We start from the raw sequence: 22,137 nt of genomic DNA, 5'->3' as shown, positions 1-22,137 counted from the left end.
GATAAACAGTTTTCCACCAAAATAATCACAAAATCAGCGGGAAATTTGTATAATTATATTATGGATTCTCAGATTGCTGATTTGGATATGTAATCGGAGGGAACAAGCTATTGAGTTTTCATAACTAGATCCAGCTGTTTCAGCTTTTGTTTTGAGTCTTGTTGCGTACATGTATGATGCGGCGATGTTTCATCTAATTTTTAAGTTGACAATGTTTCACTTTGAAATTTTATTCATTTCTAAAACATTTTAGTTTTCTAAAATTTTAAAAATATGTTAAAAAAAAAAACCAAATATCATTATGATTTTTGTTAGATGATTGGATTGTTTTTGTTCACTTGAAGTTTGAACTTTTTCCTCTTTCTTTCCTATCCTTCTTTTTTCATCCTTCTATCCTTCCTGCTTACCCTTTTTTGTTCCATCTATCTTTAATTTCCTATCTTTCTTTTCTGATCCTTTCTCTCTCTGTTCATTTTTCTTTCTTTCCTTTTTTTCTCTTACCTGCCTTCTTTAATTTCTTTTATTTCCTCTATTCTTTCTTTCCTTAAACTTTTCTTTGCTTCCTTCTCCCTTCTCCTTTTTTCTTTTCGTTCTTTCTCTCCTTCCATTATTTTCTTTTTTTCATTCTCTCCTCCCTCTTTTTCCTCCTTTCTTTCATTCTTTATTCTATTTTTCCTTCTAATTCTTTCTTTCTTTCCCTCCCTTCATTCCTGTTTTCTTCTTTCTTTATTTTTTTCTTTCAAATGAAGGAAACATTTTTCTTTCCTTCATTCTTTCTTTCTTCCTCCATTTTTCTTTCTTTCTTCCTCCATTTTTCTTACTTTTTTCTCTCCTTCTTTCACATTTAACTATTCATCTTCCCTTCCTTTCTTTTTCTTTCTTTCCATATTCAATTCAAAGTATGACGGAAACCTTATTTCTCTCTTATTCTTTCTTAGTTTCATCCTTCTTTATTCTAACTTTGTTTTATTCTTTTTTAAGTTTTTCCTTCATTTTTTCTTCCTTTCTTTTCAAGCCATTTCATCTCTTTTCTTTCATCTTTTCATTCTCTCCTTCATTCTTTCGTTCACCCTCCCAATTCTTTATATTTTTTTCACAAGTCTAACAATAACACTGTGTAGCCTTCTTTGTAATTCACAAAATCATGTCATTCAATCACACACAATTTGCCAATGCACAAGCCAAGCCAAGCTCTCGATCGGTTCCTCGTCATACAAAATTACACGACTCTTGCTTGGCCTGGACCATTTTCGAACAAGCACCACGAAAGATCCTTGTACAGTACATCCACAACATGTCTTAATTTGAATTCAAGAATAAACATAGGTATTTATCAGGTGATTTAGATATGAACAAACTCTCTTACCGATTAAAATCGACTTTTAGCTTTCGGCGACCCACTTTTATCGCACACAATACTCCGCAACAAGCCTTTTGTTCAGTGAATTTCGGAAAACTGAAGAAGCGCAGCATACATAGCATGCAGCGCATTTCGGTCGGTAATTTCCGGAAATAATCGGAATTGGTGTGATTTTCTTGCCCATCTGATGATCTGAAGAAAAAGATAAAATCCAAGATGGGGCACTGTCATTACAAGATAGACACCTCTCTCTTAGGTGATCCCTCTACTGTTTTGGAGATTCCCAGAACCAATAGAACAATCCAAATCCTGTAAGTTAGAGATTTAGCATCAAATTGGATGGAGGTCATGGAGCGGTAGTCATGAATTTTATGGAGAAAAAAAGAGAGATTTGAGGAGAAGACGATTTGTGAGTCATGCATATTTTGCCAAGTGCCAAGTGCTCCCAAACCAAAATACTTCAAATTAATTTATCTTACACAAAATTACATACATTTATAATCAGGGGCCGTGGAAGTGGGGGGGGGGGGGGTGCTGGGGGCTTCAGTATCGATAGGCGGCACGGTAGGCAATGATCTAGGCATCCTACTTTACTACCACAATAGTCTGTACTAGTAATTAGTTAATTACAGACTGCTTCTGACGAAGTCTTCATAAAGACGAAAGCTAAAGCTAAGAATGGTTTCCTGCGTCATCTTTTGAGTTGTCCTCATTTCATTATGTTTCATATACTCACACCTCAAGAGCGTTTGGTACAAGTAGTCATCACATTATATATAGGCCTGTGTATGTGTGTGTGGGTGAGTTTGTTTGTTTTGTGTGATCAAGCGCCTTTGGAACGTCAGTGATTCATGATTTTGCCCCCCCCCCCCCAATCTGAAAAATGGACCGACGCCCCTGCTGCAAACCATCTTCTACTTTGTTTGGCGAGTTAAAGATAATTAATGTGGCTAAAAAAATCCAGATCTGACAAAGGTAAAGGCATACTCCATGCTGAAAATATTCATATCTCAATAAATAGAGTAAAATTCACAGAGCAAAATGCTGAAAATTAAATAAAAATCGGATAACAAATAAACAAATTGAATTTTAAAGATTTGCATTATTCCGCGGTGAAACAGTTTTAGGCATGTCTTTATGAATATTCATGAAGTTTGTCATATCCGCACTTCTTTTGTATTTATTATTTGAAATAAGGTTACTAGTAATTTATTTTAAAATTTTCTACCAAGAACTAAATTAGTTCTTTTTGGATTGACACGATTATTAAGTGCATTAATTATACATTGCTGCAACCTATTTTGCTATAATGGAGACACATCATTTACACATGTGTGAAAAAATGAAACAATTATGATTTCATGTAATAACATAAGAAAAGGGAGAGTGGGCGAAGTGACATCATCAGCCCACCTAATGAATATTCAGGATGACGTGCATACTATTTTCACAAAATATTGCTAAATTTTAAATTTCAATAACTTTGTTATTTGTTATCCGATTTGATGAAATTTTCAGCATTTTGCTCTGTGAATTTTACTCTATTTATTTAGATATAAATATTTCAGCCCGGATATCCCTTTAAATACGACTTATTATTTATTCTCTTTTTTTTCTCTATATTTTTCAATTTTCCTTTTTTTCACTACTTGAAAATTATAGAGCCCCCCCCCCCCCCTTCCCCGATGCTTAAACCCCTCTTATTATCTTCATTTTTATTATTATCTTCATCGTGGGTGGGGAAACCGTGGGGTGTGTTTATACGAGAGCTGTATTAAAATCTTCAAATCGACATGCCAGGGGCAAACAAGTTTTATAGGTAAAACTTTACGCCCACAACAAGGTATGTTCTGCCCACTGAACTGGGAATACGTATTTCCAGTTCAGTGGTTATGCCACTGCATGACAATTAGAAAAAAAAATTAAGCGATAACTTCAGCTGGTATGACTTCTATTTCGCTTTCCAGTCGCTTTAATATGTACTTGCTCATATATTTGTCATTAAAATGCTGCAAAACAGAAATAATATAATAAATTATTTGTAATATTATAATCAGTTTATTCTTTAAGGACAACGATATTATTTATGTACCACTAAAGAAAATTAAAGTGATGGTCTCGGGGATCAGACTATCTTGTTTGTATTATATTCACGCAATAATTCCTTGAAGCTATCCTACAGGTCTGCGATAAGACTGTGCTCCTTTCTTTATTTACATTTTGTAGACGTACAAATTCATTGGTGCCCTTCATGTTATACAAATCGAAAAACTACAATCTTTCACGTGGAAATGTTGACAAACCCCATCGCTTTCAGATATGGAAATGTCAACAAATGACAAGCTTTCTAATGATAATGTTATATATTGGTTGAAAAGAGCAGAAGAATGGGTTTCAATGAAACAGAATCATCGAAGATCAACGCCAGCGCGGGAAATATCGCAAAGCAGTGAACAACTTCAAACCTTTCTCTCGGCGGTGCTCAACCGATTGATCGCAGTGAGTATTGGGAGGGAGGGATGCACAGGGATGCATGCATGTCTCGGATGTCTTGGGCTTGAGTGATGCAACTGCAAGTAACATAGCTGCCACGCCCACTCCCCACTCAAATGGCCATGGCCTGGGCATGGCGAAGTGACTATACGAGTCAAGTCAGGCAATGACAATTCAATTGCAATGCATTGCCATATAATTGCATGTATTTAATTAAGCCATAAATGATAAGAAAATGAATTTATCAAATACGTGAATCTATATTATAACTTGAAAATTTTTATTCTTGTGCGATTTCAAAGTTTTTATTTAACTGACTAGGGCCTACAATAGCTTCTCACCTGAATTATGTCTGTCAATGTTTTTCATTTTATTTCTTTATTACTTGAATCAAGTATTAAACTATTCATTTATTTTTTTGGCCTTATCGTGAAATTTGTCACCTCTCTTCTTGTGTGTGTCGGTGTGTGTGCGCTCGTTGTGTACAAAGTCAATGGGAGTGGAAAGATGTCACCCCCGCTGACGAAATAAACGGCAGTGAATGGACTGGTGACATAAACCACGATAATGCCATTTTTTTTTTATAGTAGTAGACAGTAACTCAGTAATAATTCAATATTTGGACAGGATATTTTCAATGAAATTCTACAATCATTCATGCAAGTTTTGGATGGTTTGACCTTTGGAGACTATATGCTTAAGTGTGCTGAGTCTGACTCTTGAATTCTTCAATAAGTAATAATAATCTGAAGATTTAAAGGGAAAGTTCACCCTGAAGAAAAGTTTGTCGTAAAACTAACAAAAAGAATAATAAAATATATTGGTGAAGGTTTGAGGAAAATCTGTAAAAGATTATAAAGAAAGTTATTAGAATTTAAAATTTTTGATTTGTGATGTCATAACCGAGTAGCTGCCCCATATGTTATTGTATAGAAATGCATAAATTTCCTCTCTCTTTTTAAATGGTTCCTGATGACTCATTTTTGTTTTCTATTCATGATCAGGTGTGAAATGATTTGTCTATTGATATAAAAAGGTACAGTAAAAACCATTCCAAATTTTCTGAGAAAATGACATTTCATTGATTTTTACCATTCGCTATGTAGGAATGGTGCTCGCCTATGACGTAAAAAAATCAATGAATTGAAATTCTAATAACTTTTTAATTCTTCAAATGATGGATTTTTTTTTCAAACCTTTGGCAATATAATTTTTTTTTCCTGCTATTTTTACAATAAACTTTTGTCAGGGATGAACTTCCCCTTTAACTGATATATAGTATATGAAGTATATGAAATGAAATTTTAGTTCAGTTTTAATATTAATAAGTAAACAAAAAAATTGATGAAATGTCAGTAGACACATTGGACCTATAGCTATCTCCAATCTAGCACTGAAAATCTGCCTAGAACAAAATCTCAGCTCAGTCTGCCTCAAAACAATGTCAATAACATGTTGGCTGCTGAAATGGTATCCAGACCAACAACTGTTAATTGATTTCATAGAATTTGCTTTTTTTTTCATCTGAGATTTGCCCCATATTAGCCAAGCCTGCGTATTGATGGCATGTACAAAAATCCAGAATCGAACAATTTGGCCCGTATTCTGAAGTCGGGTTTAACTTAGACCATGGTCTATTCTGTGCTAAAATTATGGGGAGCCAAAAAAAAAAAAATCTGTTTATATTGTATATTTCGTATGTTTACTATTTTGTTTCCTTTTGCTTCCATAATGAGGAAAAATACTTCAGTTATCATTCCCAGACTATTATGAATGATTTGGATGTCATATGAGTCAATAAATTGGATGTGTCCTGTTATGGATTTGTGCCCCAATTGGCTCTCCATAGTTAAACTAAAACTTTAAACCAGGGTTTGATTTAAACCAGAGTTCAGAATACGGGCCTTTCACTTTTCATTTTGTTTGTCCTTCAGGATGGCATATCACCAGTTTTAAAGAACCATCCCAAGTTGGGTCACTTACTTGGTCGTCTCTGTTCTTGCCAACATCTCTTAGCTGAGGGTAAGTAGGTTTTATTCTGTGTCTTACAACCTCCCGTAGCATGCCAGATAATCTGTACTCTGTTCTGCAAATTCATGACCTACTTGAGTTTTCTACACTTTACCCTGACGTTAGCTGTGCTACCATATATACGCAGTGAATCATTCAAGAAATTTCTTTCTACCGGGTACACATTCACCCTACGGTCCTCACCTGGGTTGAGTGCAGCACAATGTGGGTAAACTACTTGCTGAAGGAAAACACGCCATGGCTGGGAATGGAACCCACGTCCTTCAAATTGAGAGACAAGAGCCATAGCCACTAGACCACGATGCCCCCAAGCTTTGAAGGCATTTTATATTGATTTTGTTAGAAATATGTTCTATTCTATTTCTGAGCAGATGAAGAGGTTTTCAGCAAGCTTCTTAGCTGTGTTCATGCACTCAGAGCTCAGCATCCCCAGGATGGAATGGAGAAAAAGGCAAAGGATTGGGCAGAGGTATGTATAACTTCTTGTACTTTCCCTCCTTTTCCCACCGACTTTAATTGAATTGTAGGCTAAACTTGTCAGTTGGCCCCTAGCAAGCTTTCAAGTCGCCAAGCAATTTGTTCTGTAAGTATTCAAATAATTTGAAAGGTAACTTATCATTGCAGCGTTATGAAAGGACTTGTCAGACGTCCTATCTGACAAAGCATGTTTTAGCTGGCAGCTACAAGAACTGTACTTCTCTACCAATCAAAATCAAGGAAAGTTGTCAGATCTGACATCTTGTCCGACACAAAATGTTGAAGGGAAATGCTCTGTGTAGGTTTACATGTTTGTTGATATTTTCAATGATATAATACTAAGTACTTTTGATGTTTGAAATGACACCTTCTTTATATCAGAAACCATATCATGATGTCAGATCATCAATGAAATTTAAAAAATCATTGTATTTTGAACTCCACCTACCTAGTCTCAGTTCAGGTATACAGCGTCATACTACCATCAAAAGAATCCAGCTTCTGAAACGGCTGAGGCAATGGGATACACATCACTGGAATACAACACTCTCTCATCTAACAAGGTACAAATTTTATTTCATGGATCGAAGATAAGGGGATTATGAAAATGAATACTATCGTTATGTACTCAGATTGAGTTAACATCTATTTTTGTTGATCAGGCGTTACAACTTCTCATAGCTTGGATAATCACTTTCATCAGATAATCATCTTATAGGCTGCTGTACAAAATTCCAGAGGGGGGGGGGGGCACGTCCCTCCCCCCTCCCCATCGCCACCTGTGTTCGTGATGTAGGATCTTGGAATAGGTGTGCTAGTTGGAAGTATAAACTACATCAGATGAATAGCTGAAATGTGGTAGAATGATCTTTAGTTTTAAGACCACATGTTTTCTTGTTTCTAGTTGTGAATAACTTGTTATAATTATGAATATTCAAGGTGAGATGTAAACAATTATGTTTAATGTAAAGGTCAAATCATACATTCTATTAATTATTGTTTTATTATGGGACTATTCTGTGTATTGATTTTATGTTTGGTGTATGAATAAAACAATAGGAATATATGATGAAAGTTGAGTTTCCTTTTTCTGAAACACCCAGCATAGATCCTAATACAGTACATATTAGGTTTTGGTTCCAATATTGATTTCCTGAATTTACAAAGGTTACTTTTATCAATTTTTTTTGGTCAACAGTTGATTGAATCAATTCAAAGAGATCTTGATCATCTGATTATGCAACAGCAGCATTATATTTATGGGTGAGTCAAAACATAAATATCTCTTAGTGATCTTTCTTAATTACCAATTATGATGATACACAGCATAATGTGATTTTTGTCTCACCTGCATAGCAGAGTGCGACTATAGGCGCCGCTTTTCCGACGGTGGCGGCGGCGTCAACACCAAATCTTAACCCAAGGTTAAGTTTTTGAAATGACAGCATAACTTAGAAAGTATATGGACCTAGGTCATGAAACTTGGCCATAAGGTTAATCAAGTATTACTGAACATTCTGCCTGAGTTTCAGGTCACATGATCAAGGTCAAAGGTCATTTAGGGTCAATGAACTTAGACCATGTTGGGGGAATCAAGATCTTAACCTAAGGTTAAGTTTTTGAAATGTCATCATAACTTAAAAAATATATGGACCTAGTTCATGAAACTGTTAATCAAGTATTACTGAACATTCTGCTTGAGTTTCATGTCACATGACCAAGGTCAAAGGTCATTTAGGGTCAATGAACTTTGGCCAAATTGGGGGTATCTGTTGAATTACAATCATAACTTTGAATGTTTATGGATCTGATTCATGAAACTTGGACATAATAGTAATGAAGTATCACTGAACATCCTGTGCAAGTTTCAGGTCACATGACCAAGGTCAAAGGTCAATGGACTTTGGCCATGTTGGGGGTATTTGTTGAATTACCATCATAACTCTGTTAGTATATTGGTCTAGTTCATAAAAATTGGACATAGTCATCAAGTATCACTGACCATCTCATGTGAGTTTCAGGTCACATGACCAAAGTCAAAGGTCATTTAGGGTCAATGAACTTTGGCCAAATTGGGGGTATTTGTTGAATTACCATCATAACTTTGAATGTTTATTGGTCTAGTTCATAAAACTTGGACATAAGAGTAATCAAGTATCACTTAACATCCTGTGCGAATTTCAGGTCACATGACCAACGTCAAAGGTCAATGAACTTTGGCCATAATGGGGTATCTGTTGAATTACCATCATAACTTTGAAAGTTTATGGATCTGATTCGTGAAACTTGGACATAAGAGTAATCAAGTATCTTTGAACATCCCATCCGAGTTTCAGGTCACATGACCAAGGTCAAAGGTCAATGGACTTTGGCCATGTTGGGGGTATTTGTTGAATTACCATCATAACTCTGTTAGTATATTGGTCTAGTTCATAAAAATTGGACAGAGTCATCAAGTATCACTGACCATCTCATGTGAGTTTCAGGTCACATGACCAAAGTCAAAGGTAATTTAAGGTCATTGAACTTTGGCCATTTTAGAGGTAATTATTAGATTGCTGTCATAACTTTCAAAGTTTATAGATATAGTGTATAAAATGTGGATATAGGGGTAATCAAGTATCACTGACAAGTTTTAGGTCACATGATCAAGGTCAAATGTCAATGAACGTAGTATTGTATCATATGAATGGTGTTTTTTGTGAATAATTATTTCATAGTAGTTTTCAAAGTCAGCACTGCTGCTATATTGAATCACATGATGATACAGCCAGAGGCATTCCACTTGTTTTTATATATAGGCCTATATTCTTTCATTTCATCTGACAATGAATGTCAAATGTTTATTCTTACCAAGCATATTACAGGTTTTCTTCAGGCATAGAATTTTGGCACCAAGTCCAAGATCTTGATGATCTATAAAAAGAGTTTTACTGCATGTCTGTGCAGTAAAGTTTAAATCTGTTTATTTCTTCTGCATTCTTCAGACTCTGAGTCAATTGAAATGTGGAACAGTCATCATACAAAAATGAAGAAAAATGTTGCACCAATCCCCTGTAGAATTAAATTCCTTTAAATGCTTGTGTACTTTATAAATGGTCTCTGGGCTAAAGCCAAGGTTATAATGCGTATTTGTATCTAATGTCCTTGGGAAGTGCATAGAGGCGATAGATGATACTGTGATATGCACTTTCCATGACTGAAATATCAATAGTTGTTACCAAAAAAAGCTTGTAGAGAATAGTTCTATCTCGACAGGAAGCAGGAAAATCAGGGGCCCGTCTTACAAAGAGTTGCAATTGATCCGATCAATTGCAACTATGGAAAGCCAGCAAAGTCAACATATAAATTTTTTTTAATGTATGAATGTATATCCATGAATTCACTGATTTCTTGACAATTTGGTGTGTTCTCCTTTGTTTACAAAGGACATTTTGCAAATTTCCTGTAGAAAAAATTACGACACTGATGGATTTCCATAGAGTTACGATTGATTGGATCAATCGTAACTCTTTGTAAGATGGGGCCCAGACCTCATAACTCTTTCTTCCTTATGCCTTATGTTTTCCTTCTATTTTTGTTTTTCATCTGAAAGCAGACTCCAGGATGAGGTTATGTGTGTAGAGGAGCTATCAGAGATGTGTCTTCCACTGATAGGGAGTGCATCCTCCAAGGAACTGGTGGACAGGGTGCTTCTCCTGCACCCCCGGTCTGCTGAAGATCAGATCTCACAACTCTTCCTTGAGAGGGTCACACAAACACAGGCATGTGCTTATGCTCCAGGACAGGAAAACAGTAGGTGGTTTGCCATTTTTCATAAAGTTGTGATTCAAAGGCTGCAAGACATGTAAAAGTAACTTTGTTTATCTAGCTTTCATATCTGTCTCGGATCTAGGATTTGCCAGAAAGGGGTGGGGTACGTTTTCTTCCATAATTTTTTTTTGCCAGCAAAAAGGTTATTACCACTCAAGAACACCTTTTCCCTGATAAAGATTGTTGACGAGAAAAATGAAAAAGGGGGGGGGGGGGGCTTGGGGCAATTACCCATAACTGCTTCAGGTAACTTTTCGTATTCTTCTGTTTGAAAGTCTCATAATAATGAATAGTGAGTACATTTTTAGAAAAACATTTTTGTGTGATTTTTGTCAAGAACATTCAACGGTCCACTTCCTTGATATTGCATCATTCTATCAGGACAATTTGCCATTAAGGTTAAAGTCTTCTTTGAGGCTTAATTGCTGTGCAGAGTTCAAGATAGTTTGAATTTATCTGTAGGCACCAGACTGTTGCTTTTTATTGCTTGGGGATCGTTGATAGGGTAGATAAAATCTCTTCGTTTTTTAACCTCATAGAAATATGTCTTTCAAGAGAGGCTCTCATGTCATTATGGCTGCAATATCTTCCTGCACTGGAGCAAGAAATTCTTCTACTTTTACAAGCTTTCTCCCAACATGTTCCTGACATAGCAACAGATAATGCTCTAAAGCTCATTCACTCCAGAGGCTTGGTATGAATGATTTTCTAGATTTTATGAAATCATCTTTTTAGAATTATTTTTCACGATGAAGAAGTTGAATTTAGGTAAACGTTTGTTAGGAAACTTTGTGCTATTCTTTTTTCAGTTTCAATAATTGAAGAGTTATATAAAATTATTTATGGGTTTGATGTGATGTGTTTTTTCTGATGAGTTTTAGAAATTTGAGAAACATATGCTGATAAGATTATTTTCAAATAATTTAATTTGCAATCCTGATTTATAGCTCAGAATATTGGATATTGTGACTTTACAATTTTCCCAGTAATACACTAATGCGATTGCTGTGACCAGTGTAAAGCCCACTTAAAAAAACAAAATCATGTATTTTTGCTTATTCCAAGAATGTGATAATAGGCCTATGTGCAGTAATAGAATTTTTTATAAAATGGGTTCAGTCAATAGTGAGTGCTAAATGCAAATCATGTGTTCATGCTTTGATTCGATGCAACCTCCCAGCCGTGCATCTTTCATACATTACTTTGCATTTTGGGTGCATAATTGTTCCCATGGCGCGTAAAAACTGAGATGCCATGCCATCTGAAATGCGTGTTCTTGCAAAGAAAAGGCATACTGCAGGCGCTTACTTATGCGTGCATACTAGATAGACCTGTGATGTCATAATAGAAAGCAGGTGTGACCTCTTCATCTGTGTAATCCTAAAAAGATTTGGAGGGATTCGAACCTTTCCACTGCAAATTCATATTGCTGACCTGCTTTTTTGTAAAACAAAATGTGCATATTTTTTAAATTTTTGATGTTATGGATGATTGAGGTATTCGCAATAGCATGCAATAGCAGAGGCACAAGCACCTCTTGCTTCTGCATATTGCAAATACCCTCAAGTGTTCTGCTGCATCACCATAACACACTCATACATGTGCATTATTTGTATAATGATATATTTCCTGTTTACTTACCCCTGTAGCCCACAGCCTGTGCAAGGCATAGGATATTATATGAAGCTGTAGACTCGTGTGTCCAGCAGGTTCTCTGGCAAACGGATGGTTGTCGCAGTGTGATCAGATTTGTGCATCTCTTTCAAGTGGCTGTCAGTGAGGCTATACAAGAGTTAAATTCTCCAGAGGTATAATATTGAAACCATAGATATCTGGGCAATTCCATGAAATAGTCAACCTTTTAGTGGTTCTAGAGCATTTGATCCAGCGACAATTGCTCCTCTGCATGACCAACTTCAAACCTGGATTAAACACTATGCCCTATCCTAATAAAGCCTAACCCTAAACCTAATATAACACCCTATTGCAACCCTAACCTGATATCTTGCAGGAGCAATTGTCGCCAGAGCAAATGCTGTGTCACCCTTTTATTATATTTGACCCCATTTTTGTCCATTTTTGTCTCACCTGCATAGCAGAGTGAGACTATAGGCGCCGCTTTTCCGACGGCGGTGGCATCAACACCAAATCTTAACCTAAGGTTAAGTTTTTGAAATGACAGCATAACTTAGAAAGTATATGGACCTAGTTCATGAAACTTGACCATAAGGTTAAGCAAGTATTACTAAACATTCTGCCTGAGTGTCAGGTCACATGACCAAGGTCAAAGGTCATTTATGGTCAATGAACTTAGACCATGTTGGGGGAATCAACATCAAAATCTTAACCTAAGATTAAGTTTTTGAAATGTCATCATAACTTAGAAAGTATATGGACCTAGTTCATGAAACTTGACCATAAGGTTAAGCAAGTATTACTAAACATTCTGCCTGAGTGTCAGGTCACATGACCAAGGTCAAAGGTCATTTAGGGTCAATGAACTTAGACCATGTTGGGGGAATCAACATCAAAATCTTAACCTAAGATTAAGTTTTTGAAATGTCATCATAACTTAGAAAATATATGGACCTAGTTCATGAAACTTGGACATAAGGTTAATCACGTATTACTGAACATCCTGCTTGAGTTTCACGTCACATGACCAAGGTCAAAGGTCATTTAGGGTCAATGAACTTTGGCTATAATGGGGTATCTGTTGAATTACCATCATAACTTTAAAAGTTTATGGATCTGATTCATGAAACTTGGCCATAAGAGTAATCAGGTATCTTTGAACATTCCGTTCGAGTTTCAGGTCACATGACCAAGGTCAAAGGTCATTTAAGGTCAATGAACTTTGGCCATGTTGGAGGTATTTGTTGAATTACCATCATATCTCTGTAAGTGTATTGGTCTAGTTCATAAAACATGCACATAAGAGTAACCAAATATCACTGACCATCTTGTGCGAGTTTCAGGTCACATGATCAAAGTCAAAGGTCATTTAAGGTCATTGAACTTTGTCCATTTTAGTGGTAATTCTAAGATTGCTGTCATAACTTTCAAAGTTTATAGATATAGTGTATAAAATGTGGATATAGGGGTAATCAAGTATCACTGACAAGTTTTAGGTCACATGATCAAGGTCAAATGTCAATGAACGTAGTATTGTATCATTATAGGAATGGTGTTTTTTGTGAATAATTATTTTATAGTAGTTTTCAAAGTCAGCACTGCTGCTATATTGAATCGTGTGATGCATGTGAGACAGCCAGAGGCATTCAACTTGTTTAAAAATTTACTTTACAAACTACTCAAGACATGATAAACTCAAGACATGATAATCTGAGCACTTTTCAATTTATTTATATGAACAAAAAACAAAAGACAAATAATTTCAGGTTGGTCCTAGATATCAAGAGTGTTGGACGTACAAACTCTGTTGAATTTCCAGTCTGTCTATGCAGAATTTCTTTCTTGAAGATGTTCCAGATTCTAAAAGTTAGTGTTATTTTACTATTAACATTTAAATGCAAAATGCGGCGAAAGTCACAATTTTATCATGTTTATGAAAATGTTCACCTTTGGTCATGTGTGTAATGTTCTTTGCAAATGGCACTTATATTTCATTGTGCCGTTCTCGAGAATAGATGGTTTGGCTTATGTTTGGCAGTTTGCGAACCATGTTGATCAGTGAATCTAATCAATCTTGAGTGTTTTTCCAATTTCCAAATGTTCAGCTCATATTCATCATGGTGTGCATTATTTGCCTGTTTTTTTCATTCTCCAGTATTCAGTGCACAGACTGTTTCCTCAAAGACTATGTCCCTTGGTGAATCTCCTGATGGTAGACCCTAGAGGTAGGAATTATTCTCTTAATTTCACTCCATTGTTGAAGTAAAAAGAGATTCATTAGCATTGCATATGCAGTACAGTACAGTGGTATTTGTCTGTAAAGCTAAACTCAAGTACAGGTAACATTCATAATCAGGGGGGTGTTTCACAAAGAGGTATTGTGACGTAGGTTCATGCTAAAATGCTGATGCGCACATGATGTGTAATGCGATGTATACGTAGTAGCGTGCGTTCTAGAGCATGATTTTACCAATGTGGTGATGCCTTTCATACTGCACGCAATTGGGGAATCAAGTGCAACTCTAAGTGACACTTAAATCTTTGTGAAACACCCCCCTGGGCTCATATCCGTCTTACAAAGAGTTGTGATTGATCCAATCAATCACAACTATGGAAAGCCAGCAACGTCTACATCTAACATGCATATTTGTTCAAAATATTTTCTAGATATGATGAGTTTTCATGTATTTATTCTTTTCTTGAAAATTCAGTGAGCTTCTCTTTGTTTACAATTGAAATTGTGTAAATTTCCTGCAGAAAAAAATATGACATTGGTGGATTTCCATACTTTTGAGATTGATCAGATCAATCGTAACTCTTTGTAAGACAAGGTTCAGGTATAAAAACTTATCAGATTTTTACGAAGTTGACTTACAAATGCTAGTGTACCTGTAGTTGCAGCAGCAATAAATCCATGAGAAAGTCTTTAAGATTTAGGTTAACCATTACCCAGTGGTGTCCTACAGCCCTCAAGAACTGTATGCAGACTCAGAACTTGATTCCTTGAATTCCCAGGGGGGTGGGCACATTTCCCTGAGGATATTTGACGGAACAAAAAGTTTTTCACCCCAAAATTAAGGTAATTTTGTCCACATAGAATTTGACAAGCAAACTTGTGAATGAAAGAAATATTCCAATTATAAATATATGCTGTGACTTTCAAAGGGGCAGGGCACACTTGTGTAACAATGGCATATTTACATTAAAAATTTTGATTATGACTCTCAAAAAGGGGGGGGGGGGCACGGGCCGGATATGCTGCTCCCCCCCCCTGATCTGCCAGTGCTTGAATTCTTGTTAATCAATAATCAAATTAATGAATATTCACTCTATGAATATTCATAGAATAATGAATATTCATGTTATGTACACTCTGTGATTCAATTATAGATATACCCCAAGATATCCATGGGATACACCTTACCAGCATTGAAGCCACCCTCAAGACCACCATCGTTGACCCAGTGGTGTCCAACAATCCTCAAGAATTGTACAAAGTCTGGATGACCTTGGTCAAGTTTTTGCACTGGTACCATGCTGCTGTCAGTGTCCTTATTCTAGATGATCATGTTGATGGAGGATGTACTACAGAAGATGCCTGTCTGGACTTCTTAATCTGGTTTCATTTTCCATTGTCCTTTGGAAATTGTGTTGCAGTCAAGGTTTGTATCTTATTGAAAAGGTGATAGTTTGATTAACAACTTGCTCTGTCAGAGGTTTAGTGTAGTCAATTAACTTATAAATGGATTGGTCTTCTTGTGGTAAAAGCTTATAAGATTATTCCAAACATGCATATTGATAAAAATACATCTTCTTGTGTTATAAGAAGAGATTGGAAATTATGACTCACAAGAAGTTATTTGTGAGAAGTTTAGTATATTTGTTCCCTGTGAGGTGTTCAACTAAGTATATAAGCCCAATCCAACTGGACATCAAATTGATTTGAATACACAAAAAAGAAATCAGCAAGCACAACAGTAAAACTTTCCTCAAAACTAGATGTAAAAGAAGAAAGGTGTGATGTTTCATGTGTGCATTACTCCCCAAAACGGTAATATGCATATTGACTGTATGCAAATGATTGGTTTAATGTTGTTCTGCACTTTAATTCTATTATGTGAAATTGAATTGTATTTCTCTATTTTCATAAATCATATTGAAACTTTCCATTGTATCCTCAAACATTACCATTTGTTCACAAGATAATATCACATGTTCCATTAGGAGCTCAAAATATGTTTTTGAATTATTGGAGCAAAACATTAAAGTATGTCCGACTTGACTCTTCTGTAGATTCAAAGTTGTAGAATTGAGTCTACTTTACCAATAAACTAATTTAGTTCCAAGTGGATGAATGTAAAGTTCACTGTACTCCATTTTGTGTTTATGTATAAAGGCATCACATAGAATGGGTGTTTGTACAAAACAAATGTCTATTATTAGTATTGCAATGTTATTTTCAACATTTTCAGGAAAATTTGCCGCGGATTATCAGAGGTCTTCAATCTTGCATCATGGGGGACACATTTCGGAGCAAAGATCTAGAAACGCTGTTCTCAAACCTCAGAGGCAGCGACTCTAAGAATGATCTACCTGTCACACTCATCGTAAACCTTGTCATGTCAGCTATCATCCATGCTAATTCACTCACACAAATTGATGTACTAGCAGTAGTAGATATGGTAAGATACATCATATTATTGCACATTCTATGATAACATACCTATTTCCAGAAATTTATGTTTTCATTACTATCTGGGGGAAAGGTGACTTGATGGTCGTCATGTTTATAAATTTGATGTTTCAAAGTTTACCTAATGATCCATTTTGGTTCCAATTATGTGATATCAAGACTGATATACATGTAGGAGAATATAGACCGTACTTGTTGATATTGGTGTTGGGCATAGAATTAAAAAGAATAATTGTATGATAATTGTTTACACTCAATTCAGTCAACTATGCACAAGTCAAACAATTGCTTGAATCAGAGGTCTACTTGTATTTGAAACTTTAAGACGATGTTAAGAACACCATATCAGTCAAATTTCTTTTTTATTTATTTGTGTAATCGCCATCAATACTACGTAGGCATTGTTGATTTTGTGGTTCTATATGTTTACCCCCCCCCCCTCCGATCCCTTTCAGATGTGGTCTCAGGGAATTGCCAGCGGAAGCCAGGAATGCAAGCTAGCTCTTCTGCGGAGTCACCTTGATAGCCACCAGACATTTATGGTGTCAGGAGTGGGATTAAAGGAGCTGTGTCCTACACATGTGACTGAAGCCATTAGAACTCTGAAGGAAAACACATGAACTTTACACTCCGAGGTCAAGTAAAACTAGCCCTTCTGGAGAGTCACCTCATTAGCCGCCAGTCATTTTTGGTGTCAGGAGTGGGATTTTAAGGGTCATGTCTTACACATGTGATAGAAGGCTTGAAGCTATTAGAACTCTGGACTATACATGAATGTTAGACTCCTAGTTCCAGTAAAGCTAGCTGTTTTACGGAGTCTCCTTGATAGTCGCCAGACATTTATGGTGTCAGGAATGGGATTCAAGGAGCCGTGTCCTATGCATTTGACTGAAGCCATTAGAACTCTGAAGGACAACACTTGAATGTTAGACTCCTAGTTCCAGTGGAGTCAGCTCTTCTGTAGATCACCTTGATAGTCACCAGGCATTTATGGTGTGAGGAGTGGGATTCAAGTAGCTGTGTTCTACACATGTTACTGAAGCCATTAGAAACTCTGATGGAAAACACATGAACTTTACACTCCAAGGTCAAGTAAAACTTGCCCTTCTGGAGAGTCACCTCATTAGCCACCAGTCATTTTTGGTGTCAGGAATGGGATTTTAGGAGCCATGTCTTACACATGTGATTGAATCTTTTAGAACTCTGAAGGACAGCACTTGAATGTTACACTCCTATGTCCAGTAAAGCCAGCTCATCTGTAGAGTTGCCTCGATCGTCACCAGACATTTATGGTTTCAGGAGTGGGATTTAAGGAGTCATAAATTACAACATATGAATGTTACACTTGTAGGTCCACTATTAGCATGGATAGGGGGGGGGTGTTTCACAAAGAGCAAAATCTGGGCTTCATACATAGAGTTACGATTGATCATTTGATCGGATCAACCTCAACTATATGGAAATCCATCAATGTCATAAATTTTCTACAGGAAGTCTGCACAATATGTTTTGTAAACAAAGAGAAGCACACTTAATGTTCAAGAAAACAACGAATGTATGAATATACAGCTTATCTAGAAAATATTTTGAACAAACATTCATTTTAGATGTTGATGTTGTTGGCATTCGGTAGTTGTGGTTGATCGGATCAATCGCTACTCTTCGTAAGACAGGACCCGGGCTTAAAGTTAGATGGGCTTCAGATTCCATGGGGGAGTTGATAATCATTTACTGACCCCAGACTTTGTGAAAATACCTGTAACAGAGACATCTTTAGGAGAAAGCAAACCTGGGCCCCCGTCTTACTAAAAGATACAATTGATCCAAACAATCTCACCTATGGAAATCCAGGCATACCATAATTTTTTCTATATGAAGTTTGCACAATCTCCTTAGCAAACAAAGAGAATCACACTGAATCTTGAAGAGAAAGATGAATGTATGAATACATGTCATATCTAGAAAATATTTTGAACAAATTTGCATTTTAGATGTTGACGTTGCTGGCCGTCCATAGTTGTGGTTGATCAGATCAATCGCAACTCTTTGCAAGACGATCCCCTGGTTTACCACCAAGAATTCTTAGGCAAAGCCTGCTTAGCCTCAGGCAAAAGTCAGGTCAGACAAAACTGAAGCATGCATCCCAATATTTAAAAGTTTGTCTCACTTTCTATAGCCTTGACAGGTACGAAAGCAAGTTTGTCAAGACTATCTGCTCCTCAAGCTTATTGAACTTATCCAACTTGTGGCATTACGATATGGGACCAATTTAACTTTAACCTTGTAAAGGGGACTTGCAGTTGCAATGGAGAGTGATCTCAACTACAATATTCATATGAAAACAATCTTGGAAAGTGTGCTTCCAAATGTCTGAACATTTGTGTTTCTTTCGGTTTATATTTACTAGGTCTACTCTACAAACAGTCTAATTATTCTAATACCATATGGGCTAGACCCATAAGGACTTCTATTGGTTCAGTCTAATTGCTGTTTGGTCTGCACCACACTTGGTCTAATGCCTCTTAGTCTAATTCTCCATTAGTCTCATGCCCAGTTGGTCTTATTCATCAATTGAAAATTTGGTTCATTCACAGTTCATTTGGCCATAGAGACTAAGGCCCTAATTCACACAGGTGGTTTTGAAAACCAGCAGTTGAACCCATGGTATATGCAGATTTCCTGTATAAATTACGCTTAATTAATACAGCGTATGCTGAAAAGTATCTAATACTGATGCGCGCTTTTGTCACAGTGCAGCAAATTGACGCCTGTTGCCATGGTTAAGTATGCTATTTTATTCATGTGTCCACTGTTTTGAAATGTAGACTCATTATTTCAAAACAGTGGACTCATGAATGAAGTAGTGTATTTAATCATGGCAACAGGAATCAATTTAGCACAATGTGGTGCATATTAGATAAAGTGGGTATAACGGGAAATTAGACCAAATAATCAATGGCAATTGGTCTGTATGGTTTGTAGATGAATTTCATGTAGGATAAGACAATATGGGATGAGACCGAATGGAAACTAGATGATATATATAGATGTATTAGTCTGCAGGCACAGACTCATATTTGACACTTCAACCAATAACAGGTCTAGAAAGAAGACTAGACTCCAAAGACTCTGTCTGTGGAGCCAGCCACAGTACATAGTGAATCTAGTCTCACTACTTCAGACTCTGCATGATGCACTATGCGAATTGCAAAAACCAAGGGTCTGTGCCTGCAGACTAGACGACGCAGGTGTAGACCAATCAGAAATTTACCTTGCTTTCTGTCACCCTTTGCCCCAAGTGGTCGGCGACTCGTGTAGCAGACATGTATCGAGCCAGATTAGGCACAATAGAGGGGCCAACTATTGTCCACAAATGCGTGCCCTGAAATGGTATTCTAGTTTGGTACACATTTTCACGATTCTTGACTTTCCAGAGCAGAAATATTTATCATCATCATCACTGCTGCAGGCACAGATAGTGTATAATGCAGAGTCAAAATAATGAGACTTGATTCACTGTGTATTGTGGCTGCCTCTATTTTACACAGTTTGGACTCTAGTCTTCACTCTAGAGACTGGTTAGTGTGTTAAGTTTTAGTCTTCGCTCGCAGACTAGTCACCATCGTCGTCGTCATCATCATCATCATCGCCATGATCATCAATCATCCATCATCATCCATCTTCATCATCATCATTGTCGTCGTCATCGCCATTATCATCTTCATCATCACCATTATCTTCATCTTCACAATCATCATTGTCATCATCATCGCCATTATCATCATCTTCATTATCACCATCATCGCCATTATCATCTTCATCATCACCATCATCGCCATTATCATCATCATCACAATCATCATCTTCATCATCACTGTCGTCATCATCGCCATTATCATCATCATTATCACCATCATCATTATCATCATCTTCATCATCATCATTTCCCACTGTAGGGTCGGACTGTTTATTTCCTTAACGACTCTCTTCTGATAATTGCATTACTTTCCACAAACTCTGACCAGGGGCCTATTTCATGAATAAAAATAATACCAACATGCTTCAACAGGGCATATCAATGCCAAATGTGCTCAGTTGGATATTATTACCCTGGCTTAAGCCCAGTAGCCTTTTACAGCGTGGTAGCATTTCAAGGAATTAATTCCTGCCAGGTATGCATTTACCTCACCTGGGTTGAGTGCAGCACAATGTGGATAAATTTCTTGCTGAAGGAAATTACCCCATGGTTGGGATTCAAACCCACGACAACCCTCTGTTTCAAAGTCAAAAGACTAATCCACTGGGCCACAATGCTCCACACAAAAGAATTTTCAATTATGTTAACAGCCAATAAAATTACCATAACCATAATTATAATGAAATAGGCCCCTGTTTGAAGCATGTGTATTATATTTACATTTCTCGTTCCTGTTGAGAATGCTGGAAGATCAACTGAATAATTAAATTATTGAATTTAATGAGAAAGACCAGAGTGGACTTTTACTTTAATGTGCTGTAAAACAGTCTCATAAGTCACTTTGTCAGTAATTTCATAAATATAAATAAGGAGCAGTGCACGAGAACAGTGTGGCAGTCGTCTGATCGTTCAGAGTCAACGTTGTCGTCTGCCCTTGTTCACTACAGATGCAAATATTTTTTATTTCACTTGACTTGTACGTGTACGTGCGTCCACGTGAAACAGCGTGATAACCAGCAGGTCATGACACGCTGCCCGACCTGGAAGATCTGGCGTACCATCGCCTGGCGACCCGGCCGGGTTATAAGGTGCAACTTGTGCACACTTGCTCTTTCACTTGCTTTGATTCCTTTTTACGTGAGTTAGGATATATATTATGGAGATCAGAAAGCAATTTCAAATATGATAAACATAATGCATCATACAACTGACATTAACTTTGTGAAAAGTCACTGAAAACTGTGTTTTAAAAGGGAAAGGTTGATCTTCAAGCTGGGCTTGAGCGGTTAAAATGATGTACGTCGACTATGATTTGGGAGAACCGCAGAATGGATGTGGCGAGGTTCTCAATCTTGGTAGTGGACGAGGGCGAGGACCTGACACATATGGCAGGCCAAAAAATGACGTACCAGTTATCTATGTGGACATGTGTTTCTAAAACTGCTCAATGACAAGATGTGGCACACTACCAAGAAGTTACTTGACTTACAGCAAATTAATTTGCTTATTAACACCTTGTGATACCACAGACAAAAAATGAATCACTTGGTACAATTTTCTTTAGTGGCCCGGCTAGGCAATATTTTATTCTTTTGATTTATTATTCTCGTATTTCTTTTGAAATTGACAGGCATGCACTGCACAAATCACAAATATTAAAACACACACTGTAATTCTTTTTGTCATTTTGTTTTGTTTACGTCAGCAACATTTTCAGCAAAATATATACCAACGTGCTAGAAGAGAGAAAGTGAATGAATAATGGAGAAATATGTTGAGAAGATAAGAAAGAGAAAGAAGAAAAAAAAGGGAGAGAAAAGAAATATTTCAATCTAACTTTTCCTTCATGGTATCTTCAGAGAAGATATTCCAGCTGCCTGGTCAAATGTGACCAACTTTTCACTTTTCCAAAGGAATGTGATGTCAAAAGCAAATTAT

The 22,137-nt window shown here is 36.7% G+C and overlaps 2 protein-coding genes across 7 annotated transcripts in view; one reads left to right on the top strand and one right to left on the bottom strand.

Annotated features, from left to right (window-relative positions):
• LOC129271027 (probable global transcription activator SNF2L2) overlaps positions 1-1,458 on the bottom strand; it is a 39,316-nt gene extending 37,858 nt beyond the window's left edge. For 2 of the 4 annotated variants that reach the window (XM_064107132.1, XM_064107133.1), the window contains exon 1: positions 1,367-1,458. The gene's annotated coding sequence lies outside the window, so the exon portion shown is untranslated. The remainder of the gene's footprint in view (positions 1-1,366) is intronic. The other 2 variants (XM_064107134.1, XM_064107135.1) reach the window with 1 other exon arrangement.
• A 2,130-nt stretch (positions 1,459-3,588) lies between these two features.
• On the top strand, positions 3,589-21,872 carry LOC129271026 (Fanconi anemia group C protein-like). Of its 3 annotated transcripts, XR_010295189.1 has the most exons (13): positions 3,636-3,859; positions 5,788-5,875; positions 6,256-6,353; positions 6,814-6,924; positions 7,560-7,624; positions 9,957-10,156; positions 10,714-10,868; positions 11,824-11,982; positions 13,965-14,034; positions 15,200-15,471; positions 16,282-16,491; positions 16,958-18,008; positions 19,742-21,872. XR_010295189.1 is itself a non-coding variant. In XM_064107130.1 (12 exons), the coding sequence occupies exons 1-12, from the start codon at positions 3,680-3,682 to the stop codon at positions 17,120-17,122; spliced, it is 1,770 nt and encodes a 589-aa protein (XP_063963200.1). In that variant the 5' UTR covers positions 3,589-3,679; the 3' UTR covers positions 17,123-21,872. The 3 variants fall into 3 exon arrangements, 2 of the variants coding, with proteins under 2 accessions (XP_063963200.1, XP_063963199.1); XM_064107130.1 differs by having other exon boundaries at positions 3,589-3,859; positions 9,960-10,156; positions 16,958-21,872; XM_064107129.1 differs by having other exon boundaries at positions 3,633-3,859; positions 16,958-21,872.
• The last annotated feature ends 265 nt before the right edge of the window (positions 21,873-22,137 follow it).

The sequence above is a fragment of the Lytechinus pictus genome, chromosome 11 (assembly GCF_037042905.1).
Source record: "Lytechinus pictus isolate F3 Inbred chromosome 11, Lp3.0, whole genome shotgun sequence".
NCBI classification, from domain to species: Eukaryota; Metazoa; Echinodermata; class Echinoidea; order Temnopleuroida; family Toxopneustidae; genus Lytechinus; species Lytechinus pictus.
This window is presented reverse-complemented; position numbering and strand designations above follow the sequence as displayed.

Coding starts and splice junctions, on each gene's coding strand:
- LOC129271026 (XM_064107129.1), top strand. CDS start 3,680: ATGGAAATGTCAACAAATGACAAGCTTTCTAATGATAATGTTATATAT. Junction 6,925..7,559: donor ACACTCTCTCATCTAACAAG/GTACAAATTTTA, acceptor TTTGGTCAACAG/TTGATTGAATCAATTCAAAG. Junction 14,035..15,199: donor CCTGATGGTAGACCCTAGAG/GTAGGAATTATT, acceptor ATTCAATTATAG/ATATACCCCAAGATATCCAT.